Source organism: Podarcis cretensis, assembly GCF_951804945.1.
Source record: "Podarcis cretensis genome assembly, chromosome: 2".
NCBI classification, from domain to species: domain Eukaryota; kingdom Metazoa; phylum Chordata; class Lepidosauria; order Squamata; family Lacertidae; genus Podarcis; species Podarcis cretensis.
This window is the reverse complement of record NC_137171.1, coordinates 6978963-7006067: the sequence shown is the minus strand read 5'-3', so window position 1 is coordinate 7006067 and position 27105 is coordinate 6978963. Positions and strand designations below refer to the sequence as shown.

The 27105-nt window shown below is 45.7% G+C and overlaps 1 protein-coding gene across 1 annotated transcript; it reads right to left on the bottom strand.

Annotated features, from left to right (window-relative positions):
* Window positions 1–1904: 1904 nt before the first annotated feature.
* Window positions 1905–15329, bottom strand: LOC307209793 (keratin, type II cytoskeletal 75-like; the record flags this gene model as incomplete). The annotated part of the gene is made up of 9 exons (XM_079965160.1): window positions 1905–4910; window positions 5400–5428; window positions 6014–6234; window positions 7909–8034; window positions 8156–8320; window positions 8985–9080; window positions 10831–10891; window positions 11368–11579; window positions 14586–15329. 9 exons carry the CDS (start codon window positions 15327–15329, stop codon window positions 4342–4344), a joined length of 2223 nt encoding a protein of 740 aa, XP_079821286.1. The 3' UTR covers window positions 1905–4341.
* Between the last annotated feature and the right edge of the window lie 11776 nt (window positions 15330–27105).

Sequence of the window (27105 nt, the reverse complement as noted above, 5' to 3'; positions counted from 1 at the left end):
AACACAAGTGTTTGTGTGTGTGAAGGGGGGAGTGTTGTCTCACTCTGGTTCTGCTTTTGGGCTTCCCACAGGACAGGCCTCTGATTGGCCACTGTGAGCACAGGATGCTGGACTGGATGGGTCATAAGCAAGGATCTTATTGGCTGTCACTGCCATAGAACTGTAGAGCACCAGTGGGGTTCCTTGTAAGCCATCTAGATCAACTCCCTGATTGATGCAGGAAAACAAGATCTAAGGTGGTTGTCCACCTTCTGCTTGAAAACCTCCAACAAGCAGGAGAATACCAACCCTGCTGATTGGTTCCAATGTCAACCTACTATAAACAGTAAAGAAGGTTCTTTTAATGGTCAGATGAAACCTACCTTTCTATAACATAAGTCTATTAATTCCAGTCCTGTCCTTTGGGGCAGCAGAATAATGTGTACACATTACCTCTTACAATGGCTCCAGCGCCCTCCCATGGCTGGTTTTTGAAGCTGAGTAGACATCACATTAGCCACAATCAATAGGTGTCCTGTAGCCACTGTTCAAGGTACTCTCCCCTCTAACCAGCTTCCATCCGATTTGAAAATGGAAGCCATAGTTAGTGAGAAGGTGGGGAGGGGTATTACTCAGAAGGGTGGTGGGAATGGGTGATAGGCAGATAGCTGTGATGAGCCTGTTGACGACTCTTAACGACTGCATCTCATTATACATGACAAAGCCATTTTTCACCTTCTCACCCCTTGCTTTTTCCTGTAAGACCTATTGCAGTCGTTAAGAGTCGTCAACAGGCTCGTCACAGCTATCTGCCTATCACCCATTCCCACCACCCTTCTGAGTAATACCCCTCCCCACCTTCTCACTATATAGAAGGGTCTGGTGACTTCTGTTTCAGTGTATCTGAAGAAGTGTGCATGCACACGAAAGCTCATACCTAGAACTAACTTAGTTGGTCTTTAAGGTGCTACTGGAAAGAATTTTTTTATTTTGTTTTGACTATGGCAGACCAACACGGCTACCTATCTGTTTCAATAGATGTGTTCAGTTTCTGAGCAGTTGTGATAATATAGCTGTATCCTATAGTTTAGATCAGGCTTCCTCAACCTCGGCCCTCCAGATGTTTTTGGCCTACAACTCCCATGATCCCTAGCTAGCAGGACCAGTGGTCAGGGATGATGGGAATTGTAGTCTCAAAACATCTGGAGGGCCGAGGCTGAGGAAGCCTGGTTTAGATGGCCATTGGTGAACACTTGGAATCTTTAAGCAAAAGCAGCTAATCTGCCATCCTCCAGATATTGTTAGACAACAACTCACATCGTCTCTGACCCACTGAATGTGGTGGCTTGGGCTGATGGGACTTTGAATCCAACAGCAGGTGGAGGGGACCACATTGACTACCCCTGTTTTACAGGTTGACCATAAGCTACAGATGGGCAGTTTGAGAATTCATCAGCGTTTTAGTGCAAATTTCTCCTAATGTCTATACAGTGGTACCTCGGGTTACATACGTTTCAGGTTACATACGCTTCAGGTTACAGATTCCACTAACCCAGAAATAGTGCTTCAGGTTAAGAACTTTGCTTCAGGATGAGAACAGAAATCGTGCTCCGGCAGTGCAGCAGCAGCAGGAGGCCCCATTAGCTAAAGTGGTGCTTCAGGTTAAGAACAGTTTCAGGTTAAGTACGGACCTCCAGAATGAATTAAGTACTTAACCCGAGGTACCACTGTACTTGTTGTATGCCTAATACATGCATATTTGCAAAGCAGTTCTCCCTAATATAATGCACTTTTGTTGCATTTCGTTAATATATGCATTTCTATGCACACTTTTTACCCTAGTATATGCCTTGCCGTACACACTACTTGCATTGCAAAATTCAGAAAAGTGTAGATTTTGAAGGATGGATGCGTTTTTGTTCACTCATTGTTTCAGAAATTGTAAAATAGGTAGGTTCGCTTTTAAACGTGAACAGTATCAAATCTATCCCCAATCCCTACCTTGAACCACCTCATATTAAAAATAATCATCTGACACAAGAAGATTTACAGATACTGTTTATTTGCCAGACAAAGAAAAGGGGAGAGCTGTTTGATAAGTGGCAGGCAGGCAGTGTGATGGTAATCACATATATGCATAATAATCCCAAAGCTTTCCTTTCATGTATATTGAGTGGAAAATAAGAAGTGTAAGCCGTTAGTACTCTTTGTTCAAGTTACTACAAAGAGATGTATCAACTGATCCTTATTTAACCTCAGAAGATACAATTACACAGCAGAGAGATGAAGCCATATTTACATGAGAAATACGTGTTGGTTTTTTGAACATTTAACAGATACCCCAAGGATTTTGAGAGTGATACTTTAGTGGAGTACTGAACATTTTCTGTTATAGAATATTCTAGCTCCTTCTCACAGAATGACAATCCCTTGGGATATCTGGAAAATGGGAATAACTATTAAATCTGTTCCCACCAGTAGCACTGAGGAGGAAAGTGTTATTTCCACTGAGAACTACAAAAAAGAATATTGCTTTCCCATGAACAATTGGAAACAGTACTTATCTGAGCTAGGAACAGACAGCATCTTCACCAAACAATAATTCCCAGGCCTCATTCTGAGACTTCATAATTAAACAAATATAACTTTGATGCAAGCAGAGTTAACATATGATCAAAGAAATACAGATGTTCTGTGGGATGCAGGGATGAGGAACATGTGGCCCTCCAGATGCTGTTGGCTTCCAACTCCCACCAACCCCAGTCAGCATAATTCAAAAACATCTGGATGACCAGAGGTTCCCTATCCCTCATCTAATGTAATGGACCTAAAATGGTTTTCTCTGATCCATTGAGTAATAAATACTATAATGGGAGGAATCAACCTCCACCATCTCACAGGTCAATTAAACTACCTCCAAAAATTGTTAAGATTAAGTTTCTGAACCTGTTCACAAAGGCTAGCATTAGAAACACAGGGTTGTGTTCAAGTAACTTTTATTCAAGGCAGACCCATAAAACGAATGCACATGAGACATGTGCCATACATTTAAAGCAGTATCACACCACTTTAAACAGTTTTGGCTTCTCTTAAAAAATCAAAGGAACAGTGTTTTGTCAAGGGTGCCAAGAGTTGCTAGATGAGCCCTATTCCCTTCACAAAGCTACAGTTCCCAGAGTGATTTATCCATCAGTCTCTCTTCCCAGGGATCTCTGGGGCTGTCACTCTGTGAGGGGAATGGGATCTCCCAAGCACCCTCAACAAACTACAGTTCCCAGAATTCTTTGGAGGAGTAATGACTTTTTAAGTGGCATGATACTGCTTTAAATGCATAGTGCAGATGGGGCCTCAGTTAGCCTTGGCTACTGATTTTGATGGATCTACCCAAGTAAGGGTTGGTTGAATACAACCCACAGCGTCCTCATATAGCTGCTGGGATTCCAGCACCCAGGTGGGAAGCCCTGCTCATACTACTTGGCTGAGCCTGAAGATCAGCCATTTCAATTTCCTACAATGCCCTTGACATAGTGTGGGATTCACCTAATGAGTCCCATCAGCACATGCCCTGTGTGAGGGCCACCCCTCGTGCAAAGGGGCTTTCTCCCTTCTTCTCCCCCCTCATGCCCCCTGGCAACCCTGAAATTGGCTTGGAGGGCATTGGGAGAACCTCCAGAACAACACACAAGGGGCAAAGAGAGAGGACCTTTCCACCTGGACGTTGCAATGTTTGTGCTGGTGGGACATTCACCATAGCATGATGCTGAAATCCACCCAAAGTGTCTTACTAGGATTCTGGGCTTCAGTATGAATATTATTGACTATTGACTACTTTAAGTCACCCAGCAAATAGCCAACATTACTAGGTCCAGAAATCTTCATGAAAGGTTGGTGCCATATCATGAGGCAAGAGGTTGTCAATAATTATGGGTTGTAACCAAAGTTAGCCCTTCTCAGAGGAGACCCACTGAAGCTAGTGGACACATGACTAACTTAGGTCCATTAATTTAAATGGGTCTACTCTGATTATAACTTAGTTGAATACAATGCAATGACTGAAATGGCGGGGGTTTCTCAGTGAGGTTGCCCTCTCTGACACCCTTCTCACCCCTATGGCAAAACCCATCATGTGGCAAAAACCCACCACTTCTGTAGTGATGTTCAGAATCAAGGTCTTCTGGACCAACATATATTATGACTTTGGGAGGGCTGGGGGGAGTTAAAAGGCCAAAGAAAGGGAAATCCCCAATGCCAAGATCTCCCTCATTTTTAACACAAATTGCAGAGATGGATAATGGTATATTGTTTTCCTCAGCAAACAGAAACATCCCCCACTGCCCCCAAACAATATTCTGGGCCTGAACATTATCTGATGATGGAGCAGCTTCCTCCATACCCTGTTCGACATCCACTCCCAGAGTTGCGTCTCGCGTCTCCACTGCTGCATCCGGCATTAGTGGAAGAAGCGGCGCCAGTGGCGTAGCCACCGCTTGAACACTCAGAGGTGTGGGCCACTCCACAGCCTCCTGTGCTCTCAGTGGTGTAGCCTCCACCAGCTGAGGAAATGCATGGTCCACTTGAGCTGCAACCCCCGCTTCTGGAACTGTATCCTCTGCTCCTAGAACTAAAGCCTCCACTACCTATGGATCCTAAACCACAATCCCTAGGTCCACAGGGAACCACACTACTGGTATTGCATTGCCCAAATCCAGAGCTCATTGTGCATCTCGAAAGGTACCCTCCACTCCTAGAGCTAAATCCAGCTCTGTAGTTCAGCCTTCCACTTCTGGAACTGAATCCTCCACCGCCGCTGGCACTTTGTCCTTCTGATCCAAGTCCATAGACACATCTCCTTCCAAATCCTCCACCTCCTCCCAAGGTACCACCATATGCAGCTCCACCGCCTGGAGAGATGTTGGAGCAACCCAACACAGCTACAAGAGTAGAGGAAAAGAAACAGTTACTCAGACACACACATCTAAGGCCTCTCAGTGAAATGAATAGCATTTTTCAATGCAATAAAAAAAGGTAAAGGGAAAGGGAACCCGACCATTAGGTCCAGTTGTGGACGACTCTAGGGTTGCGGCACTCATCTCTCTCTATAAGCCAAGGGAGCCGGTGTTTGTCTGCAGACAGCTTCCAGGTCATGTGGCCATCATGACTAAGCTGCTTCTGGTGAACCAGAGCAGCGCACAGAAACACCATTTACCTTCCCGCCGGAGTGGTACCTATTTATCTACTTGCACTTTGACGTGCTTTTGAACTGCTAGGTTGGCAGGAGCAGGGACCGAGCAACGGGAGCTCACCCCATCGCGGGGATTCGAACCGCCCACCTTCTGAGCAGCAAGCCCTGGGCTCTGTGGTTTAGACTACAGTGCCACCCGCGTCCAAATGCAATAATATATAGCTTTAAAGTTACTTACCTATGTTAACTGGAGTAGAACTACATATCCTGTCAAGAAAAGAGAAGAAAATGTTAATATTCTAAGAGTGTCACAATTCCGTAGTAATCGGGAATTCAATAATAGCAGCAGAAGTAGCAGCAGTAGTCAAAATATGTTCTGTCCCACCCCACCCCCCAATATTTCAGAATTCAAATTATTTTAATTTTTTTAATATTTCCTAATCTGACTTTCGAAATGTGACTTTGAGGAATAGTGAATAACTGAAAGGCAAGATTTTTGTGTAAGCTTACTAGGTTCAATCACATCATATATTATTTCCCCACGTTTCAAAACTTAGCAATAGTGAAGAATCAACCACACATTATTGAGATAACTTGATAACAGGATTTCTTCCTGGATTCCAGCTGATTAATTCAGCATCTTAACCCAAGTGCTCCCCGAGGAGTGATCCTTCTATGATGTAGTAATCTGATCTATTCATTTTTCTGTATTCGTTTTATCAATGCAATATTATTGTTGATTTTAGGTTGTTCATCAAAATCTCTATATTTACATTCCAAAGAACAATATAAGCAACGTTCCAGCAAGGATGTATGAGTATTGCATGGGCGCTATTTTTTCCCCCCACCCACCTGCTCTCTTCTCCTTCCAGAAGTGACCTATACATAGCAATCTCGATGTCCAAAGCCATCTTGACATTCAGCAAATCCTGGTAATCCCTTAGCAGGCGGGCAAGTTCATCCTTAGAGCACTGCAGGGCATTCTCCACCTCCGCAAGTTTTGCCTTGGCATCCTTCAGGGCACAGTCGCCACGCTGCTCATTGTCAGCGATAGCTGTCTGTAGAACATCAATCTTCAAAAGGCACAGATAAAGAGAGAAAAGAGTTGGTCCATGAATAATAATAATAATAATAATAATAATAATAATAATAATAATAATATATTATTTATACCCCACCCATATGGCTGGGTTTCCCTAGCCACTCTGGGCGGCTTCCAACAAAAGATTAGGTAAAGGTAAAGGTAAAGGGACCCCTGACCATTAGGTCCGGTTGTGACTGACTCTGGGGTTGTGACGCTCATCTCGCTTTACTGGCGAGCATGTGGCCAATATGACTAAGCCGCTTCTGGCAAACCAGAGCAGTGCACGGAAACGCCGTTTACCTTCCCACTGGAGCGTTACTATTTATCTACTTGTGCTTTGACGTGCTTTTGAACTGCTAGGTTGGCAGGAGCAGGGACCGAGCAACGGGAGCTCACCCCATTGCGGGGATTCGAACCGCCGACCTTCTGATCGGCAAGTCCTAGGCTCTGTGGTTTAACCCACAGCGCAACCCGCGTCCCAGTAACAAAAGATTAAAAATACATTAAAACAACAGTCATTAAAAGCTTCCCTAAACAGGGCAGCCTTCAGATGTCTTCTAAACATCAGATAGTTGTTTATTTGACATCTGATGGGAGGGTGTTCCGCAGGGCGGGCGCCACTACCGAGAAGGCCTCTGCCTGGTTCCCTGTAGCTTCACTTCTTGAAGTGAGGGAACTGCCAGAAGGCCCTCAAAGCTGGACCTCAGTGTCCAGGCAGAATGATGGAGGTGGAGACGCTCCTTCAGGCATACTGGGCCGAGGCCGTCTAGGGCTTGAAAAGTCATCCTCAGTTAGTAACATTCAATGAGTAGGAGAAAGATCTGCACATACTCTGCCTCCTGGCCCAGTCTAAGTAGATAGTCACAGACTACATGCATTCCATACTTTTGAAGCATATTCAAAGCACACACACACCCAAGAATCCTGAGAAATGTAGTTTCTTAGGGATGCTAAGAATTATAGTTCTCTGAGGGGTGATCTGCAGGTCCCAGGATTATTGGGGGAGGGCAGCAGAATGTGCTTTAAGAGTACGGTATGCCTGCAGCCCCAGATTCTGGAGCCGTATGTGATTCTTTTGATTCAGTTTAGTCCAGGCTAATCATTAGAAATTAAGAAATGAGCAGCAGCCAGAGGTGTCTTTAAACTCTATGGTGTGAAGGAAACAGCTGGGGCAGGAAAGAGGAAACATAGGGTGGTGGTGGGGAAATCAGATGACTTCTTAGAGGGGAGAATCAGACAGGAAAGCAGCTGGTACAAACAGGCAAGAAAATTATGTATGAGCAGGTGGGTTTTTTAATTATCAATGAGGTTTCAGAATGAGTAGAATAGAAACCAATGAATCTAGCAAGCTAAGACAGCATTAGTGCCTTAACTTTTATTACAGCAGGACCGGGAATTTTCTTTCCTTTGCCTCCCATTTTTGAATAAATACAAAATGTTTCTTTCAGTTCTGAATAGTGAGCACAAAGCTCAGTGTGAATCTGGGGGTGGCCAATGAGGTGCCCTCCAGGTGCTGTTGGCTCCTACCATCCCTGATGGACTACAGCTCCCATTGACAAAAAGCACCTGGAAGGCTCCTCATTGACTAACCCTGGTGTACATCAAGACCAGGAAAATGATTTCTGCTGCTCAACCTTCTCCTCTTCGACTTCACCTCTCTCACCTGTTTCTTGGCATTTTCCATATCAGCCTTGAGTCGCTGGATAAGGCGAGTCAGGTCCTGGATTTCATGGCGGCCCTTAGCCAAAGCGTCACAGTGAAGCCCATAGGTGGACTGCAGATCTTTGAACTAAAATCAGAGAGAAAGGATGCCTTTATTTTTGCCTCTGTGGATTCAGCTATCTAAAACAGTGGTAACCGTCAATGGCATTTGCTTCTCTCTGTTGCAGACAGGCCTATATCATGTTTACCTTGGTTTCGTAAAGAGCATTGACCTCATCCTTGCTCCTCTGTACAATCTCCTCATACTGACACCTCACAGAGTTAATGATCCCCTCCATGTCCAGCTCTCGGTTGTTGTCCATAGACACAACAACGTTGGTGTCAGCTGTTGTTGTCTGTAAGCTTTCTATTTCCTGAAAAGAAAACATGATTGGTGTTGTTTTTTTAGCAGGTCATCAATTGTCCATACTGGAGGGAGACAGTTTGGGCTGTTCCATGTGGCCACTCTATTCTTGTGACTGTAACACCTTTTAAATGGTTTTAGTTCTGACTTTTAAAGTGTTGTAACCCACCAGGGTACCTGATATTGAAGGGCGGGTAATAATTTTAATGTGAATGATGATTAGTTTGTATTTTTAAAGCTTGCTGCTGTTTCCAATATTAATAGAAGACACTACTTCATTAGCTGTAGAGATGGATGAACTATCTAAAGTTGTCTTCCGGTTGCCTTGGAAATTGGCATGGGGAATTGGTTTGATTCGGCTCACATTTAAAGGTGGATATATCGATTTTCACAATGCAGTTCTCCAACCAATGTTCACAAGAATGCATATGCTGGGGGAAATAGCATGCAAAATTGCTTTATTTTAGGGGACATTGCTTTAAAAAAAAATGTACATTGGTGAAAACTTCATATAAAATGTGTTTATTAGGAGATATTCATGCTAAACTGCAGGCGAAATTTCATGAGGATTTGTTTTTCTTATTTCAAAAATCGCGAATTGCTGCAGAAATGTGAAAAAAATGAATTTAAGTTAAGAAGACAGAGATCCAAAATAAATCATGAGAAATACTTACTGCTTCATGGACACATCTGAGGAATTCCAGCTCCTGTCTTAGAGCTTCCACTTTCACCTCCAGCTCCACTTTGCCGGTGTAAGCACAATCCACATCCTGAAAGACAAGACACAATAAATACTTCTCTTGTAATTCAGTGACAACAAGGCTTGCTTAAGAGAGAGAGGAGAGGAGAGGAGGTCTCCATACTATCAGTCAAGAAAGACCTGAGCTTTAATATGACAGATAATTAAATCAACCATTCTTGTGTTACCTACTTGTCTCAAGTGGAGTTGGGAGAAGTAGTGGCACAGTCAGAGGAAGGGGAGCTTTCTATCAATGTGAAACTTACCAGAACTTTTCCAAACAATATATACTTATGGGACTGTGCTTCCCATATTGGTATATTTTCATGCATTTGAAGTGGCTCTCACTACTGCACTCAATGGGACTTTCTTCTGAATAGAGATGTTTAGAATTGCACCATGTCACTCCCTGCAATCCACTGTAGCTGCCACAGAGTGAACCCCACAGTTTTACTGTCTGTAACCTGACATCCATTGATATTTGCTTGATTCTAAAAAAGGTAAAGGTATCCCCTGACCATTAGGTCCAGTTGTGGACGACTCTGGGGTTGTGGCGCTCATCTCACTCTATAGGCCGAGGGTGCTGGCATTCGTCCGCAGATAGTTTTTCCAGGTCATGTGGCCAGCATGACTAAGCTGCTTCTGGCGAACCAGAGCAGCGCATGGAAACACCGTTTACCTTCCCGCCGGAGCAGTATCTATTTATCTACTTGCACTTTACATGCTTTCGACTCTTAGATTAAAAGAAAAAAAACCACTGTAGCATTGCATACGTATGTATACTATGATTTTATCGGGCCTTTCTAAAAAATTTTTTTTAATGGTATAGGGTACACACAACCTTCTAGACGTTGCCAGACTACAAATTCCACCATCCTTGATCATCGGTTATGCTGGCTGGAGCCAATGGTGGGGCTGAGTCTATCAACATCTGGAAGGCCATCAGTTCCCTGCTTCTGCTATAACATAGACAACGTGCACACAAAGAAAGGCCTATTATAAGGTACCTAATAAGAAGAATAAAGGTAAAGGTAAAGGTACCCCTGCCCGTACGGGCCAGTCTTGACAGACTCTGGGGTTGTGCGCCCATCTCACTTAAGAGGCCGGGGGCCAGCGCTGTCCGGAGACACTTCCAGGTCACGTGGCCAGCGTGACGTCGCTGCTCTGGCGAGCCAGAGCCGCACATGGAAACGCCATTTACCTTCCCGCTGGTAAGCGGTCCCTATTTATCTACTTGCACCCGGAGGTGCTTTCGAACTGCTAGGTTGGCAGGCGCTATATGGATGCATAAAAAGAAAGATCTTTTTCCAGCACTGTGCTTAGAAGATGCTTTGGGGGGAGCTTCTCAAGCAGGGCAAAGTGTAATGACCATGCTATGCCTCCAACTCTTTGAACATTTTAATTACAGTGGTACCTCGCAATACGAAATTAATTCGTTCTGCGAGTTTTTTCGTCTTGCGAAGCACGGATTTTGGAAAAGCTTCAAAAATCACCAAGGTCTTCAAAAACCTCAAAAAAGGCTACCACACCGCGTGCTATGAGTTGCTCCTCGAAGTCAAGTCGCAACTGCACCCCCTGAATGCACGGTTTCAAGAAAAAGGAAACAAACTTGCAAGACGTTTTCATGTTGCGAAGCAAGCCCATAGGGAAATTTGTCTTGCGAAGCAACTCAAAAAACAAAAAACTCTTTCGTCTTGCGAGTTTTTCGTCTTATGAGGCATTCGTCTTGCGAGGTACCACTGTAATTGCCTTTTCCATTCTTCGAAACCAATTTGACTCACCTTTTTCAGCAACACAAATTCATTTTCCGCAGCCATACGCCGGTTGATTTCTTCTTCATACCTTGCAGTGGAGAACAGAAGGAGATACAAAGAATCAGCTCTACTGCAAAGTGTCTGGGAGCCACTGTCTGGGCATGGACAGAAGGCTGGACTTGCATTGGGGAGATTCTGGCTTGGGACTCAGCATAGCTGAGAAGCACAGGGTGAAAGAAGGGCGAGCATGTTCATCATATTGAACTAGGCAATATTTCTCCACTGTATCTACCTCGTAGAACTCAGAATGAAAATAACATAAAGGTAACACTTAGCACTTGTTTTATAAAGCACATTTCAAGTGTCCAAACATTTTAGTCACACTACCACCATAATCTTAACAATAGCCCTATAAGGTGGGCCAGCGTTATTCTTCTCAAATTGCCGATAGCTGTGTCTTAGAACCATCACAAATGGTTAGAGGACGCAGCATCCCAGGAGAAATAGACCCCTTACTCATTTCTTAAACCAGACCTTTTTGGCGGAAGACAGCCCACCATTTACCTGCATTTGTACTCTTCAACCACATCCTGGAATTTAGCTTGCTCACATTGCAGCTGCTCCCGCTCATTCAGCAAAAGATCCAGCTGCCTCCTCAAGGTTGCAATGTAGTTCTCAAACAGGTGGTCAATGGTTTTCTTCTCAACAGGCCCCTGTTGCTGCAGGCAATTCCATTTGGTTTCCAAAAGCTTGTTTTGCTGTTCCAAGTGCCTCACCTGCAATTTAAATGGAGCCATGGTGATAGTTTACTAAACACAGGAACCTATTAGGTCTTCCTATGAGGTGGAGAAAAATCTTGAATCCAATTGGTTGGGTTGGGTTTTGTTTTTGTTTTTGCCAGAACCAGGCATTAGCATTTAATGCATTTCTAAAGCAAACAGAAGAGTTGAGTTGACAATGAAGAAACAGAGTGAACCCACAATTATCTAGGAACATAAAGAGCTCTGCTGGATCAAGCCAAAGGCCCATTGTAGTCCATTGTTCTGTTCTCACAGTAGCTAGCCAGATGTCTGTGGGAAACCCACAAGCAGTACCTTGTGTGTAACAGCATTCTCCCACTTGTGATTCCCAGGAACTGAGTTGATGGGTAGTATACTATGCAGTACAGCTGTAACTGCTTAGGGAATGCTATGGGAGAAGAAATGACTACTTTTAAGTATACAGTGACAAACTATAGAACAAGAGCATTTAAATCTGCCATTGGAAAAAAGAATGGTTTGCAAATAGACAGAGCTGCAAGCCTTATAGTGCAATCCTATTTTTATTAACTCAGAATCAACAGTTTGCCCTCCTATGTTGAATGGGAGCAAGTTTTATCTAAGCGTGCAGTCATAATCAATTTAATTGTTTATCAAGTTAAGGCTTGGCCTGGGAGCAAGCCACACAGAACCAGAGCTTGGAAAATCCATTATAAAAAATAAAAAAATAAATGAGTCCAGTTCACATTTGTCGCTTTACTAAAGAAACTAGTTTGGTTCACATTCAGTTCCCAGTTCAAATTCATCCAAAGGAAACATCAAAATACACACAGTGGAATATAAATAGTTTACTATTACACACACAAACACACACACACAAACACACACACACAATGATCTTCAACTTTAAATTCCAAAGGGTCTGAAAGAGTTCAGTCCATTTCTGCTTAAATAGAATTGGGGGAGGGCCACAGGACAGTGGTACAGCATTTCTTTTCCCAAGCAGAAGGTCCCAGGTTCATTTTCTCAGCACCTCCAAATAGGGCTGGGAGTCTCCCCTGTCTGAACCCCTAGAGAGCTGTTGTCTGTTTGCAAAGACAATCCTGGGTTGAGTGGGGGTTGTCCGAGGCAGATTTAGGAGAGCATGACCGGTTTGGTTCCACTGGGCACAGAACAGTGCTGTCATGTAGAATGGAAGACGAGAGTTGGGAGTCATTGAATTTTGGCATTGCGCAGGGCGCTACTGAAATTTTGAGACCCCGCTGGGTTTTTATAAGGCAGCTGGAAATGATGCATTTCCATCACCTGCATAGGTTAGAGCAGCCAAGAAAAGGGGGCAGCCATTTGCACCCACACACTCAATGCATGTGAAAACCCAGAGGGATTTATTTGCTTCCATGGACCTCTTGCTTTAAAGCAGCTGGAGAAGGAGGTCCTGCTTGGTAAAAAGGTAAAGGACCCCTGACAGTTAAGTCCAGTCACAGACAACTCTGGGGTTGCGGCGCTCATCGCGCTTTACAGGCCGAGGGAGCTGGCGTTTGTCTGCAGACAGTTTTTCTGGGTCATGTGGCCAGCATGACTAAGCTGCTTCTGGCAAAACCAAAGCAGCACACAGAAACATTGTTTACCTTCCCACCAGAGTGGTACCTATTTATCTACTTGCACTGGTGTGCTTTCGAACTGCTAGGTTGCCAGGAGCTGGGACTGAGCAACGGGAGCTCACCCCATCATGGGGATTCGAACCGCTGACCTTCTGATCAGCAAGCCCTAGGCTCTATGGTTTAGACCACAGCGCCACCTGCGTCCATAGACCATAGGAAAGAAATTGGAGGATGCAGAGCATCCAGCAACATGGCACAACTCACAGCTAAACTCCCTCTTGCTCATTCTGGCATGAGCTGTGCTGGCCACTGCTGAGTGCTGTGCTGCAACTTTCCTCTTTTCACGCAGTCTCCAAGAAGCTGCTGGTCAGGGTTTTAGGAATCTGCACAGTTTGGTTCTGCAGGGTTTCGCACTAGGATTCTAGCCTATTTTATCTATGCCCTGGTAATCTCACAGTTGGATTACTGAAATGCATTCTACAAGGGTCTACCCATGTAGACGGTCTGGAGATTATAACTAGTTCTAAATGCAGCAGCCAGATGATCATCAGGCACATTTGCAAGGGATCTTATGACACCAGTTCTTAAATATTAATGCTAGATGCCTATTAGTCACCAGTACAATATGCAAAACCCTAAATGACTCGGGGTCTGAGTGCCTGGAAGAATGCCATTCCCCATGCAGTCTTGCCCAGTAGCACCCTTCCTGTGGAATATTCTCCCCTCTGAGCTCTGTCTGGCTTCTGCTTTGTATATATTTTGGCACCCAATAAAAGCTTGCTTTCTTCTTGCAGGGCTTTTATGATAGTACGTCCAGATTGAAGGACTATTACTTTTGGTGGATTTTTGTTTTAAACTCTATTGTATCTCTTTATCTTGGTTGTTGTAACCCATTCCAACACCATACACAATATACATCTTAAAAAAGAAATAAAATAACCAATGCAGGCCAATTTTAATCAGTCTGGAGGCATTAGAATCACTCTTGTTAATAAGGGCTATTTTGGTTCTGGTGTGTTACTGTAGTGTGGACATTATCTCACAGCCCTTTAATGCTCTAAAAGGATATTTGCCCTGTATTTTTTAGTTATATGCAAAGTTAATTAAATAATTAATATTTAAATAAACATTTTGATTAGTTGATTAGTAAATAAACATAGTTGATTAGTCAGTTTTATTTCATTGACTGACAGGCCTAGAAATGAAAGATGTTTTTAAAAGGCAAGGAGAAATGCAATCATACGTTGAGTAACTCGGAAACTAAACATGCAGTCCAAATGGTTACACATCTTTTCATTTCCCCACTTAATCCCAGACACAAAAACTACTAGACGCTCTTTGAAAAGTAAAACATCTCTTTGTCTCTTCACAAGAGGCTAACTCAAACAGAATGCAACAGAGCAGGCTCACCATACAATCTCACCTTATCGATGAAGCAGGCAAACTTGTCATTGAGGCATTTAATTTGCTCTCGCTCCTCCACCTTCACTCTAGAGATCTCTGGATCAACCTGTATGCAAAGGGGCCTCAAGAGGTTTGTATTGACCCTGACCGACTGGATCCCCCTGCAGTCACCAAAACGGCCAATGGGCTCATAGCCCAAACCCCCACAAACAGGACGGCCACAAATAATGCTTCTGCTGCCATACACACCACCACCCAGACTCGGGCTGCCAAAGCCAACTGTCCTATAGCCTCTGCCACAAACACCACCAAAACTTCGGCTGCTGAAGCCACCATATCTGTAGCTACCACTTCCATCGCCACCGTAGCCTCCAAGGCTTTGGCTGCTGACTCCTCCAGCTGTGCCATAGGCCCCTGCACTTCGACTACTAAAGCCTCCAGGCCTTCCAATGCCAGGACCATAACCTACATGCCCAAAACCATAGCCCAATGGCCCAGGACCATAGCCCAAACCACTGAAGTCCCTAAAGCCTGCACTGTATCCACCAGAACTTCCTCCGTATCCACCAAGGCTTCCACCAGAAAGTCTTCTGCTACGGCCAATATTATAGTGGCTTATACTGCTGTAGCCACCACATCTGCCTGCTCCGGTGTAGCAGATGGAAGACAGACTGTTGCCACCCCTAAATCCACTGCTGATGGCCGAGCCAGATGATGGCCGTCTTCCATTAAGGGACCGGGAACTGAAGCACTGCCGGCTCATGATGGCTTAATCAAAGATGGGACAGAGGTTATTGAAGCAAAGCTGAGCTGCAACCGGATGTCCTAGAGAGAGGGGAAGAGAATGGAACCCCTTTTCACATGTCCACTGGAAGTTGAGGCTTTATATACCTTCAATAAGATGGGCTTGGCCTCAAGATAGCAATCAGTTTAATCCATGGGACTGGTTGACTTGGAAGTCATAAATGGCAAATGAAATGCATTTTTCAACATGCATACAAAAGGAGACATCAAAGAAAGAGAACCTTATGCCAATGAAGTAATCTGAAATGGGGAGAAGTCGCTTGGCTTGCAAGCAGCTGGGTGATGATGTTGTGTTATCTAATTAATCTGTTTTCCATAAGGAAATTAGGCTCAAGCTAAATGGCTTCAGGAAGGCCCTTTGCAATTTGCCTCATGCAGATGCCACCATCTTGCCCCATCTTCCATGCAGTGGCGAAGGAAGGGGGCTGCGGTGGGTGCGGGCTGCCCCGGGTGTCATCACTGAGGGGTGTGTGTGTGTGTGTGTGTGTGTGTGTGACAAAATGACAAAATATGAGTTTCACAATAAATAAATAATAGGCTCACGAAACTTTTTAGTTCAGTCAACAAACGCAACAAAGCATGACTGGCACTGGGCGCCACACTGCACTTAAATGCACAAAAATGGCAAAATCAGGCGATACCTACTAAAGAAGTGTGGCAGCTAAAACTGATGGAACACGCTGAATTAGCAAATTTAACTATCAAGAGATCAAGAAGAGGCAGACTTTAAGGCGGAGTGGAAACCTTTTGTTGAATATTTAAAGAATTATTGTAAACATGTGAAAATGCAGGTAGGATTTGAATGAAGAACAGCAGTTGAAGACTTATTGGAGTGTAATTTGGAAAAGACAGAATATTTATGATATGCAACAAATTTAGAAATTACGAGGGAAACCATGGAGGGGAAGTCAAATGTGAAACGGATGTGTATTTGGAATGTATGTATCGTTTGCAAACTTTTGAAATTCAGAACTAAAATCATAAAAAACGAGGTGTAAAAGTCCTCTCTAAGATATGTAACAGGTATGGGTAACCTGAGACCCTCCAGTCCTTACTGGACTACAGCTGATGGAGTTGGAGTCCAACTGTGCTATAATGCACCCAGGTTGCCCACCTCTGACATAATCAGGATTACATGGCGGGGGGGGGCATAAATCAAGACTACTTCTCATGCCTACTATTTTTGTTGCTCATTATTATTGACACATCTCAAAAAACCATTCCATTTTAAATCAAATGATTGTGCCTTTAACATGCACAGCTGGCACATCTACCCTTTTATTATTTATAGCATGAACAGATCAGTGAGTGGAGCCAGCTGGTTGGCTGGAAAATTATGAAAACATGAACACACTCTTCTCCCTGCTTCTGTATAGCTTACAGTGTTGTTGTGATGATTATTTCAACAGTGCCTGTGTTTTGGGGGGAGAATACAATATAAAACCTGAAGCATGATTGTTTGTTGTTACTATCACCCTTATCTATTCAGAAGATGTTTCTAATACAGTGGTATCTGGTTTGCAACCATTTTGGATTACAACCACATCAAACCCGGAAGTGTGTGTCCCTTTTTTGGGATTACAACCCATTTTGGGGGGGAGGCCCCATTGGTGAAAGCGCGCCTTGGGTTACAACCTGTTTTGGTTTACAACCGGACCTCCGGAATGGATTATCGTTGTAAACCAAGGTACCACTGTACAGTAGAACCTCTACTTACGACCGCCTCTACTTGGGCCCAATCCAAGTTGTGACCGCGGCAAACCCGGCAGTAAATACTGGGTTTGCTGTGATTCATGCACTCGTAGAAGCGGCTTCTGCCATTTGTGCATGCGCAGAAGCGGCTGCTGCCATCTGCACATGCGCACAACGGCGCTTCTACCAGCAACCCATTTTGTCTAAAGGATGGGCCGCTGGAAAAGATTATGGTGGTAAGTAGAGGTTCCACTGTACTGGGATGGTGTTGTGTAGACACACAATTAATGCAAGCAACAAGAAATGAAGAGAACCATTAGCATCATCCAGTTTTCTACAAAGGTGCAAATTCATAGAAACCATCAGAAATGCTGTCATGTGATGGCAGTGGGGCCGGCTCATGATCCAATAGACACAGGCAAACTCTGTTCTGACCCCCATTGCTCCATTTTGAGGCATTACACTAGATCCTGATGGCAGGAATCGCACCAGCTGCATTTACACCCACTCATGCATACAATGGAATCATAAAAGGTAAAGGTAAAGGTACCCCTGCCCGTACGGGCCAGTCTTGACAGACTCTGGGGTTGTGCGCCCATCTCACTTAAGAGGCCAGGGGCCAGCGCTGTCTGGAGACACTTCCGGGTCACGTGGCCAGCGTGACATCGCTGCTCTGGCGAGCCAGAGCCGCACACGGAAACGCCGTTTACCTTCCCGCTGGTAAGCGGTCCCTATTTATCTACTTGCACCCGGAGGTGCTTTCGAACTGCTAGGTTGGCAGGCGCTGGGACCGAGCAGCGGGAGCGCACCCCGCCGCAGGGATTCAAACCGCCGACCTTTCGATCGGCAAGTCCTAGGCGCTGAGGCTTTAACCCACAGCGCCACCTGCGTCCCATAGAACCATAGAATTGTATGGGTCATCTAACCCAACCCAATGAAGGAATCTCAACTAAAGCACCCATGGCAGATGGATACCCAACCTCTGCTTTAAAACTTCCATTACAGGAGAGTCCAGCACCTTCTGAGGTAGTCTGTACACCAGATGATCCTGCAGGAGAGTTAGTGGAGAGAGCCCCCAGAGTAGCAGTTCCATTCTCCTCATCAAGGCCTGAAAAACTGCCTGCATTGTAGTATGTTGATTTGTCGTCCTGGGTTTAACATATTTCTTCATGTGTGGCAAAATGCCAGCAGCTGTACATCTGTCAGTAGGAAGCATTCTAATTGAAGCCACTGGCTCTCCTGCCTCTCGCTCAGCAAGGACAGCAAGTGTTGTGGTTCACATGCCTCATAATCATTTTTTAAATTTGGAATAGCCCAGCCTCTAGCAGTTCTTGGTCACTCAGCTACTTTTCAGGACTGGAATGCTAGTTAAGGTCTGGACCTTTGAGTAAATATGAAGCCAGGCAAACAACCTGCAATGGTGGGGCTGAAGAAAGCATCAAGGCTAAGCTACAACCCAGCAAGTGAGTTATTTGCTGACTTAAATGAGAAATACCATCAGTATTTCTGAGACAAGCAGCTTGCATGTAAATAAGTGCTGTTGTACACAGATGGCAAGGGACACGGGTGGCACTGTGGTCTAAACCACAAAGCCTAAGGCTTGCCAATCAGAAGGTCAGCGGTTCGAATCCCCACGATGGAGTGAGCTCCCGTTGCTTGGTCCCTGCTCCTGCCCACCTAGCACATCAAAGTACAAGTAGATAAATAGGTACCGCTCTGGCGGAAATGTAAACGCTGTTTCCGTGCGCTGCTCTGGTTCACCAGAAGTGGCTTAGTCATGCTGGCCACATGACCCGGAAGCTGTCTGTGGACAAAAGCTGGCTCCCTTGGCCGCTAAAGCGCGATGAGCGCCACAACCCCAGAGTTGTCCGCGACTGGACTTAATGGTCAGGGGTCCTTTACCTTTTTACACAGATGGCAGACGGAAACCAGCTTGCAAAATGCAAACATCCATGATGGCAATAAATGAAAATCTCTCTTGCCACTTAATGCTCTCATGCATCTTATTGTATATGGTTAAGGGGTGGACAGACATTTTCCTGAGAAGCTAAAGGAGGGAAAGAAAGGATGTGAAAGCCAGGGTAGTGGTTAGACTGCTGGAATAAGATCTCAGAGATAGTGTTCAAATCCACAGTCAGCCATGAATGGGTAGACTGGGGACCTTGGATATGACACTCTCTTTCAGGCTAACATACCTCACAGGTTTGTTGTGCAGATAAAAGGGACAGGGAGAGAGTCATGTATGCCTCCCTGAACACTTTGGAGAAAAGGCAGGATATAAATGTGGTTGGTGCTGTTATGTTCACACAGTTCCACAGAATGAAGGAAAGGGGATTCTGTGGGCTGGAATAAAAGCATCTGCCTCTGGCATTTGGATCTAGACAGCTATACTTGCACGATCAGACATCTCCATGTAAGTAACGCTTTCAAAAATGGTTCAACTGGCACAAAGTTTTAATGTCTTTGTGGGAGGAGATGGTTGTTTTGATTTTGGGTGTGTGGGTTTGTGTGTGTGTGTGTAGGGGGCCATACACTTGGGCTATTCACTTGTTCATCACATTCCTCTGGACCAGCTGACACGTCCAAAGATCACCATGCCCTGTTCCAGAGGTGCCACCAAGTCTGATGACTGTGGGGCAAGAAGAGGAAGGACCTCCTTGGGATTCTGTTCCAGCCTTGATCCAGTAACCAACTCCCTTTCATTTAAAAGGCATGTCTGCCTTTGAGACAGAATGGGCAGCATTTATTGAGCCCTGTGTCTGTGGCAAAGTTAGACCAGGCTCATTTGCCTTGTTAATCCCCTCACTTAGGCATTCTTTAATTTTATTGGGTTCATGAGGAATGCCAGGCTCACCACCTTCTGCAGGGAGGATCCTTTTCCATCTAAGATGCAATTTGCTCCATTAAATATATGCCTCTTGTAATTTGACAACTGCTTAGGGCTACTAAAGATTTCAAGAACAGGAATCTACTAAGGTGGGTGGGGGGGGGGAGAAAAACACACCTACAGAGGAAATATTTTTTGCTGGATGAATAGAATATTCTTATGGTTACTCAGAAGAGTACAGTCTGTCATATACTTCAGGCTTCTCCAGACGGGTGTTTTCTTGTGGGTGTATTCTGTCACATATTCTTGATGCAATAGTGCAATAGAAACCATCTGCATGATACATTTAAAGCAATACCATGCCACTTTAAACATCCATAAAGGTAAAGGGTAAATGGACCCCTGACTGTTAGGTCCAGTCATGGCCAACTCTGGGGTTGCGGCGCTCATCTCACTTTATTGGCCGAGGGAGCCGGCGTACAGCTTCCAGGTCATGTGGCTGTCAGCATCGCCCTTGAGCCAGTGCCACGAACTGGACTCATCCACTTCAGCCCCGACTGGGCTAGGCAAGCTGGGTAGCACTTCCAGAGACCACCTTCTGCACAGGAACAGGTCAAAGTGCTGTGGACTCACAGCTTAGTGTTGTGAGCACCGGATTCACTTCCACAAAAGACAGTTGTCGCACAGCAGAGTACAGCAGAGTATAAACAACACAGAGAGCAGCTCTGTAGAATATCTTCTTTATTCTATCTACAACTATACAAACTATATACAGAGCTAAATGAAAAAGCTGAACTGCACTGAGTGTCTGCAGCTGCTCTTAGCAGCAACCTTATCTCTACACACGATCTCTAACACTCAGTCTCTCTCTCTCCGACACACTGACTGACTGACTGATCGACTGACTGATGTGGTGCTGGAGTAGAATAAGTAGAGAGCAGAAAACTGCCCCCTCCTCTCTGGAGAATCAGCAGACTCACCAGGAGATTCTTGGATATGGGAGGGGTGAAATCTCCTCAGTGGCCAGCATGACTAAGCCGCTTCTGGTGAACCAGAGCAGCGTACGGAAACACCATTTACCTTCCCGCCAGAGTGGTACCTATTTATCTACATGCACTTGATGTGCTTTCAAACTGCTAGGTTGGCAGGAGCAGGGACCGAGCAATGGGAGCTCACCCCGTCACGGGGATTCGAACCACCGACCTTCTGATTGGCAAGGCCCTAGGCTCTGTGGTTTAACCCACAGCGCCACCCGCGTCCATCCGTCTGTGAAGGGTTCTGAGAGCTGTTAGGAGACTATTTGCCCCTTACAAATCTACAGTTTCCAGAATGACCGCTCCCCGCTTAAAACGGGGGGCGCCCTTTGCGTGGACGCGTGCAGCCCCTAGATCCGAAGCGGCTCCAGCAGCATAGGCTTGGCTTTGCCTCCCTCAGGTGGGATACCTAGAGGTCTCCGCCTACCTCAGTCAATTGTCCAATCCCACCTGGGGGAAGTGTTGCCAAGGAGACCAGGCCAGGTAGGGGAGGGATTACCTGCCCACACAATAAAGGGAGGATCTTACCTGGAAATCCTCACTTGGCTCCAGAGCTTCTCCCACCCTACCCACCCTCAGTTAATGTCTTATTTTACAGGTTAACTTTTCTTCACAGGTATGCGGGCGCTGCTACGTTAAGGTCACTGTTAAAGGGCCGGAAAGGAATTTCCCTGCATTGGCAGGTTTCGCTTTTCCCGTAGCAAAACGTCACAACTTTGGCGGTATCAGGCCTTGGGCGGAATCCTTTAGTCCATCTTCCTCTTCGTGGCGGCGATACCAGGGTTCCCCGTTAAAGGGATTTCTGAAGGGAGGCTTTGACCGTACGCCGAAAGGTCGTCATTGCTCTCCCCTGCGGCGGCAGCGTAACAGGGGCGGCTATCTCTGCTTGAACATATGTTCTCCAGAGCCGGCCCATCCCCCCCCACTGGATAACCCTGATGTTCCCTAGGTCCCCAGCTGGGGACTGGGGAGGGAGAACGCCCAATGCCTGAGCCAAGGTCTACCCACATTTGAAATTTAATAAAGTTGTGGCCAATTTAATCCCATAGCACGTTGTCTTGAGTCGTTATTCCACATGACGGGGGGGGGACTGCGTGGGATCTGGGGACTCCGCCTGTCCACGCAATGGTTTAACAATCAATCTTCCCTGCCCAGGTAACTCCATGAACCCCAATGCTCACACAGTAGTTCCTTGCCCAGAAGGCACGTCCTTCACATTCAGTTGACCCACAGTCAACTGTCCCAAAATGAAACCCTCCACTTCCACATTCTGGTTGGCTATTCATTCCCCGCTCTAAACTACTAATACGTCTAGACCCACCCTTCCCACTTCCAAAACTGGGTCTCTTACTTCCAGAACTGCTCATCTCCAGAAGGTTTGGAGCCAAACATAGTACCCAAAAAGCTTCCTTCATCTCTACAATCTTCTGGCCAAACACTCTTCCTGCAGCAGTTCCCTAAGCCTTTGTAATCACATTCCTCATGCATACAATTGTATCTCTTGTCTTTGGAGCTGCAACCTGAACTTCTAGAGCTACACATATCTCAGAGCTCTCTTTACCTCTAGTGTCATATACACTACTTCTACAAAAATGCTCTCTTACAAAAATGGGAGAAGCATATCCTTCACTCCCACAAGATGCTGATCTACCTATGCTACCACTAGAGCAGGTAATGCATCTGGAGCAACACCCTACCCTTCCAGAGCTACCCTCAGAGTTTTCTAGGCCACCTGAGATATCTCCACCAATTGCAGCTTCAGAGCAAGGCCCTATCCATTGTTTTGCATAACCTCCAGTTTTCCAATTGTCTGAGGCAATTTCCAAAGTGCCCGTTCCTTTTTAACTATATCCTCCAACCTTGTAGCTGGGTGTTCCACAACCACTTGCAGTAGCTGGAGTTCTGATAACAGCAGTCCCTTCTGTCCTTGCACTCTGCTTAGTTGCATCCTCAAGTTTTGGGCAGAAGACTGGAAAAAGCGATTCAGTACTTTGAAGGCTCACACTTTGCAGACTATATTGCTGTAAAAAGGTAAAGGACCCCTGACAGTTAATTCTAGTCGCAGACAACTCTGGGGTTGTGGCGCTCATCTCACTTTACTGTCCGAGGAAGCCGGCGTTTGTCCGCAGACAGTTTTTCCGGGTCATGTGGCCAGCATGACTAAGCTGCTTCTGGTGCAACGAAAACTCAAAATCAGAGCAGCGCATGGAAACGCTGTTTACCTTCCCGCCAGAGTGGTACCTATTTATCTACTTGCACTTGCTTTTGAACTGCTAGGTTGGCAGGAGCTGGGAACGAGCAACGGGAGCTCACCCCATCACGGGGATTCGAACCGCCGACCTTCTGATCAGCAAGCCCAAGAGGCTCAGTGGTTTAGACCACAGTGCCACCCTTGTCCCTAAAGATAAAGGACCCCTGGACGGTTAAATCCAGTCAAAGGCTCCTATAGCATTGCTGTAGCATTTCCCATTTGGTCGACAGCATCATCTGCTGCTCAAGGAACTGGATCCAAAACATGATGAAAAACAAAAGAACAATAAAAACTGAAGTGAATTGCAGGGAGAAAACAAAAATCTCATGCAGATTTCTCATAGGTGAAATAACTCCTCAAAATGCTTTTTTTATTATTATTCTGAAACTTCATTGTGGTATGCTTCAAAGGCAGTAATTTAAATATGAACTTTATAGCGTCCTGCACTCAATACCTCCCCCAACCAGCACAATTTAATTTTGCCCAATCCCAAGCCCTTCCCCCTATGAGAGCCAGTGTGGTATAGTGGTTAAGAGTGGTAATCTCTTAATCTGGGCAACTGGGTTCGCGTCTCCGCTCCTCCACCTGCAGCTGCTGGGTGACCTTGGGCCAGTCACACTTCTCTGAAGTCTCTCAGCCCCGCTCACCTCACAGAGTGTTTGTTGTGGGGGAGGAAGGGAAAGGAGAATGTTAGCCACTTTGAGACTCCTTCGGGTAGTGATAAAGCGGGATATCAAATCCAAACTCTTATGTGTTTCATCCATTCATAGCATGCAAATATGCAGAAAAGCTAAGCATAAGAGGCTTTTCCTGCAGACCAAATAGCAGCTGAGGGAACAATTAACAATTAATTTTCAAATGGCTTAATCTTCAGCAGGAAGTTATTTGGCTCAAGTGCTTGCTCCAGTGCTCCATGCCAAGTCTTGTCCTGCAAGCGGAATGTGCTAGAAGCAGACAAAGCACTATAATTACTTCCCAGAGAAAACAAAATAAAAAAATTCCTTCCAGTAGCACCTTAAAGACCAACTAAGTTAGTTGGTCTTTAAGGTGCTACTGGAAGGAATTTTTTTATTTTGTTTTGACTATGGCAGACCAACACGGCTACCTATCTGTTCCCAGAGAAAGTGCAGCTGGCCAAGAAGACTGATACCACTGCTGAAAAGCAGTGACAGAGTCTGAGACAAGCAGTGTGGACTAAAGATGGATGAGAAATTCAAATCGGTACACATTTTAAGCCAATTCTATTTATACTCCATTTCTCCTCCAAGTAAGGTCAAGATGGCTTTCATGGTTCTCACTTCGACATTTTAGCCTCGGAACAACTCTGTGAGGTAGCTTAGTCTAAGAGATAGTGACTGTCCCAAAGTCACCCAGCGAGCATAATGGATGAGTGGATATTTGAACCTGGTCTCCCAGGTCTTAGTCCAGCTCATTAACTACTATGCCACACTAGTCTGCTGTGTGTTATTCCTAGAAGAAACTCAAGCATACAGTCCTGCCATCAGAAGGAACAGTTTCTAACTAGGCTCCAATACAAGTGGGGACCTGCCACAAAATCTTCACTTGCCTCCAGTCTATTGGCATCCTAGCCTGCTGAGGATGTGTGCCTGCTTCTGTGTTGCCAAGGTTGCAGTCCCTTACAGCCCCCAGACTTCCAGGTGGGGTATATGTGGTCAGCGGTGGAGTAAGCTGGCTGGGTGCCCGGGGCGGGGGCGAGGCCAGCTGCCTGTGGGGCTCCGAGGTGTCTGCCTGCCTCCTCCCCCTCAGCCGCTCTACAGCTGAGGGGGAGGCAGCAGGCAGATCTTTTTGGCAGTGGAGCCTGTACACGCCCGAGACACCGCGTCTCTCCCAGGAGAGATGCGTGGCTCGGGCGCGCTGCAGGCCCCCTGGTGAGTGCCCCCCAGAATTTGTCACTCTTTCAGTGGTGGCACCCCATGCGGAGCGCCCCTATCGCACCCCTATCGCACCCCCATCACTACGCCCCTGTTTGTGGCAGGAATAAAATGTATCAACTAATTTTAGAAGCTAATGTTGTTGTTTTTCTGCACACTCAAGTATTTCCCTGGGAACACTGAAATCTTCTCTTGCAGTTGGCCCATGCTGGTTGATTTGTTTGAGGCCTTTTGGCCAGCCAAAATAGGTCCACAAAGCAGCTTTTGGGAAGAAGAACTATAGCCATGAAGTCAATGCAACACTTTAGGGGGAAAACAATGTCAGCATAGAACAGGCTATCCAGTGATCTCACCTGACAGGTGTTTAGGACGAGGTCAGCAACCTGACCACAGGAAGATGGCTCAGGTCATACAGTCATAGAACTGTAGAGTTGGAGGTCTAGTCCAACCTCCTGGAATGCAGAAATCTTTCGCCCAATGTGGGACTCAAAGCCATGACCCTGAGATTAAGAATCTCATGCTCTACCAGCTGAGCTATCCCAGAGTACATGACAGAAATATATCATTCTGCCCTTTTGCATGAAACAGAATCCATGATGGATATCTTCAAAATGGATATAAGATAACTAAATTGAGGCCTCCTGAAACAGGGACATATTGAGATTATAAGGTGCAGGCCAAGGCATTGTCTTCTATGTACTTGTAGATGATGCTATTTCTGTTTTTCCCCACACACATCCCTTTTGTAAAAGTGCTGAACACAGCCGTAATGTAAGTAACATGCACACTGTTTTGTTATGTAAAAAGCTAAAGGTACCCCTGACCATTAGGTCCAGTCGTGGATGACTCTGGGGTTGCGGCGCTCATCTTGCTTTACTGGCCGAGGGAGCCGGCGTACAGCTTCCGCGTCATGTGGCCAGCATGACTAATCCGATTCTGGCGAACCAGAGCAGCGCATGGAAACGCTGTTTACCTTCCCGCCGGAGTGGTACCTATTTATCTACTTGCACTTTGATGTGCTTTCGAACTGCTAGGTGGGCAGGAGCTGGGACTGAACAACGGGAGCTCACCCCATTGCAGGGATTCGAACCACCGACCTTCTGATTGGCAAGTCCTAGGCTCTGTGGTTTAACCCACAGCGCCACCCGCCCGAGTAGCAAATGGCAGAGGATTCTGTTATATGCACCACAGGAAGAACTTAGAAAGCTGCCTTACACCACTGGCCCATCTAGCTCAGTATTGCCTACACGGATTGGCAGCACCTCCCCATGGTTTCAGACAGGGGACATTCAGAGCCCTACCTGGAGATTCCAGAGACTGAACCTGGGATCTTCTGTATGCAAAGTAGATGCTCTGCCACTGAGCTATGTCTCTTCCCCTACTGGAGGGAATCCTCCACTGGTGCCGATGGAGGTTTCTTTCCCACTGTAGAATCACAGAACTGTAGAGTTGGAATGGGCCCCAAAAGTCATCTAGTCCAACCCCCTTCAGTGCAGGGATACATTTATTGCAATAAGCAGCAGTGTCTGTGTGTTTGGAGAGTGGTGTTATCTGGTCTGCAGAAAGAGAGTCCATGTTTTTAAATGTTTACATTTTGAGCCAAAAATAAGGCCTCTCACACCACAGAGCTGAGAATAAAGTAAGTTGCAGGCAACAGTGAAGTGGGGCCAAATACAGTGGCACCTCGAGTTACATACGCTTCAGGTTACAGACTCCACTAACCCAGAAATAGTACCTCGGGTTAAGAACTTTGCTTCAGGATGAGAACAGAAATTGCATGACGGTGGCGTGGCGGCAGCAGGAGGCCCCCATTAGCTTCAGGTTAAGAACAGTTTCAGGTTAAGAACGGACCTCCGGAACGAATTAAGTACTTAAACCAAGGTACCACTGTATATGAGGTGGAGGAGGGGGAGAGAAAAACATATGGCACCAGCTTGGGATTGAAATGGCCATAACTTTATTGACCAGGTGTAAATTGGCTTTGACATCAGCACTGGTCTTTATCTTGAATCAGCCAAACCAACTGTTTGCTGATACCT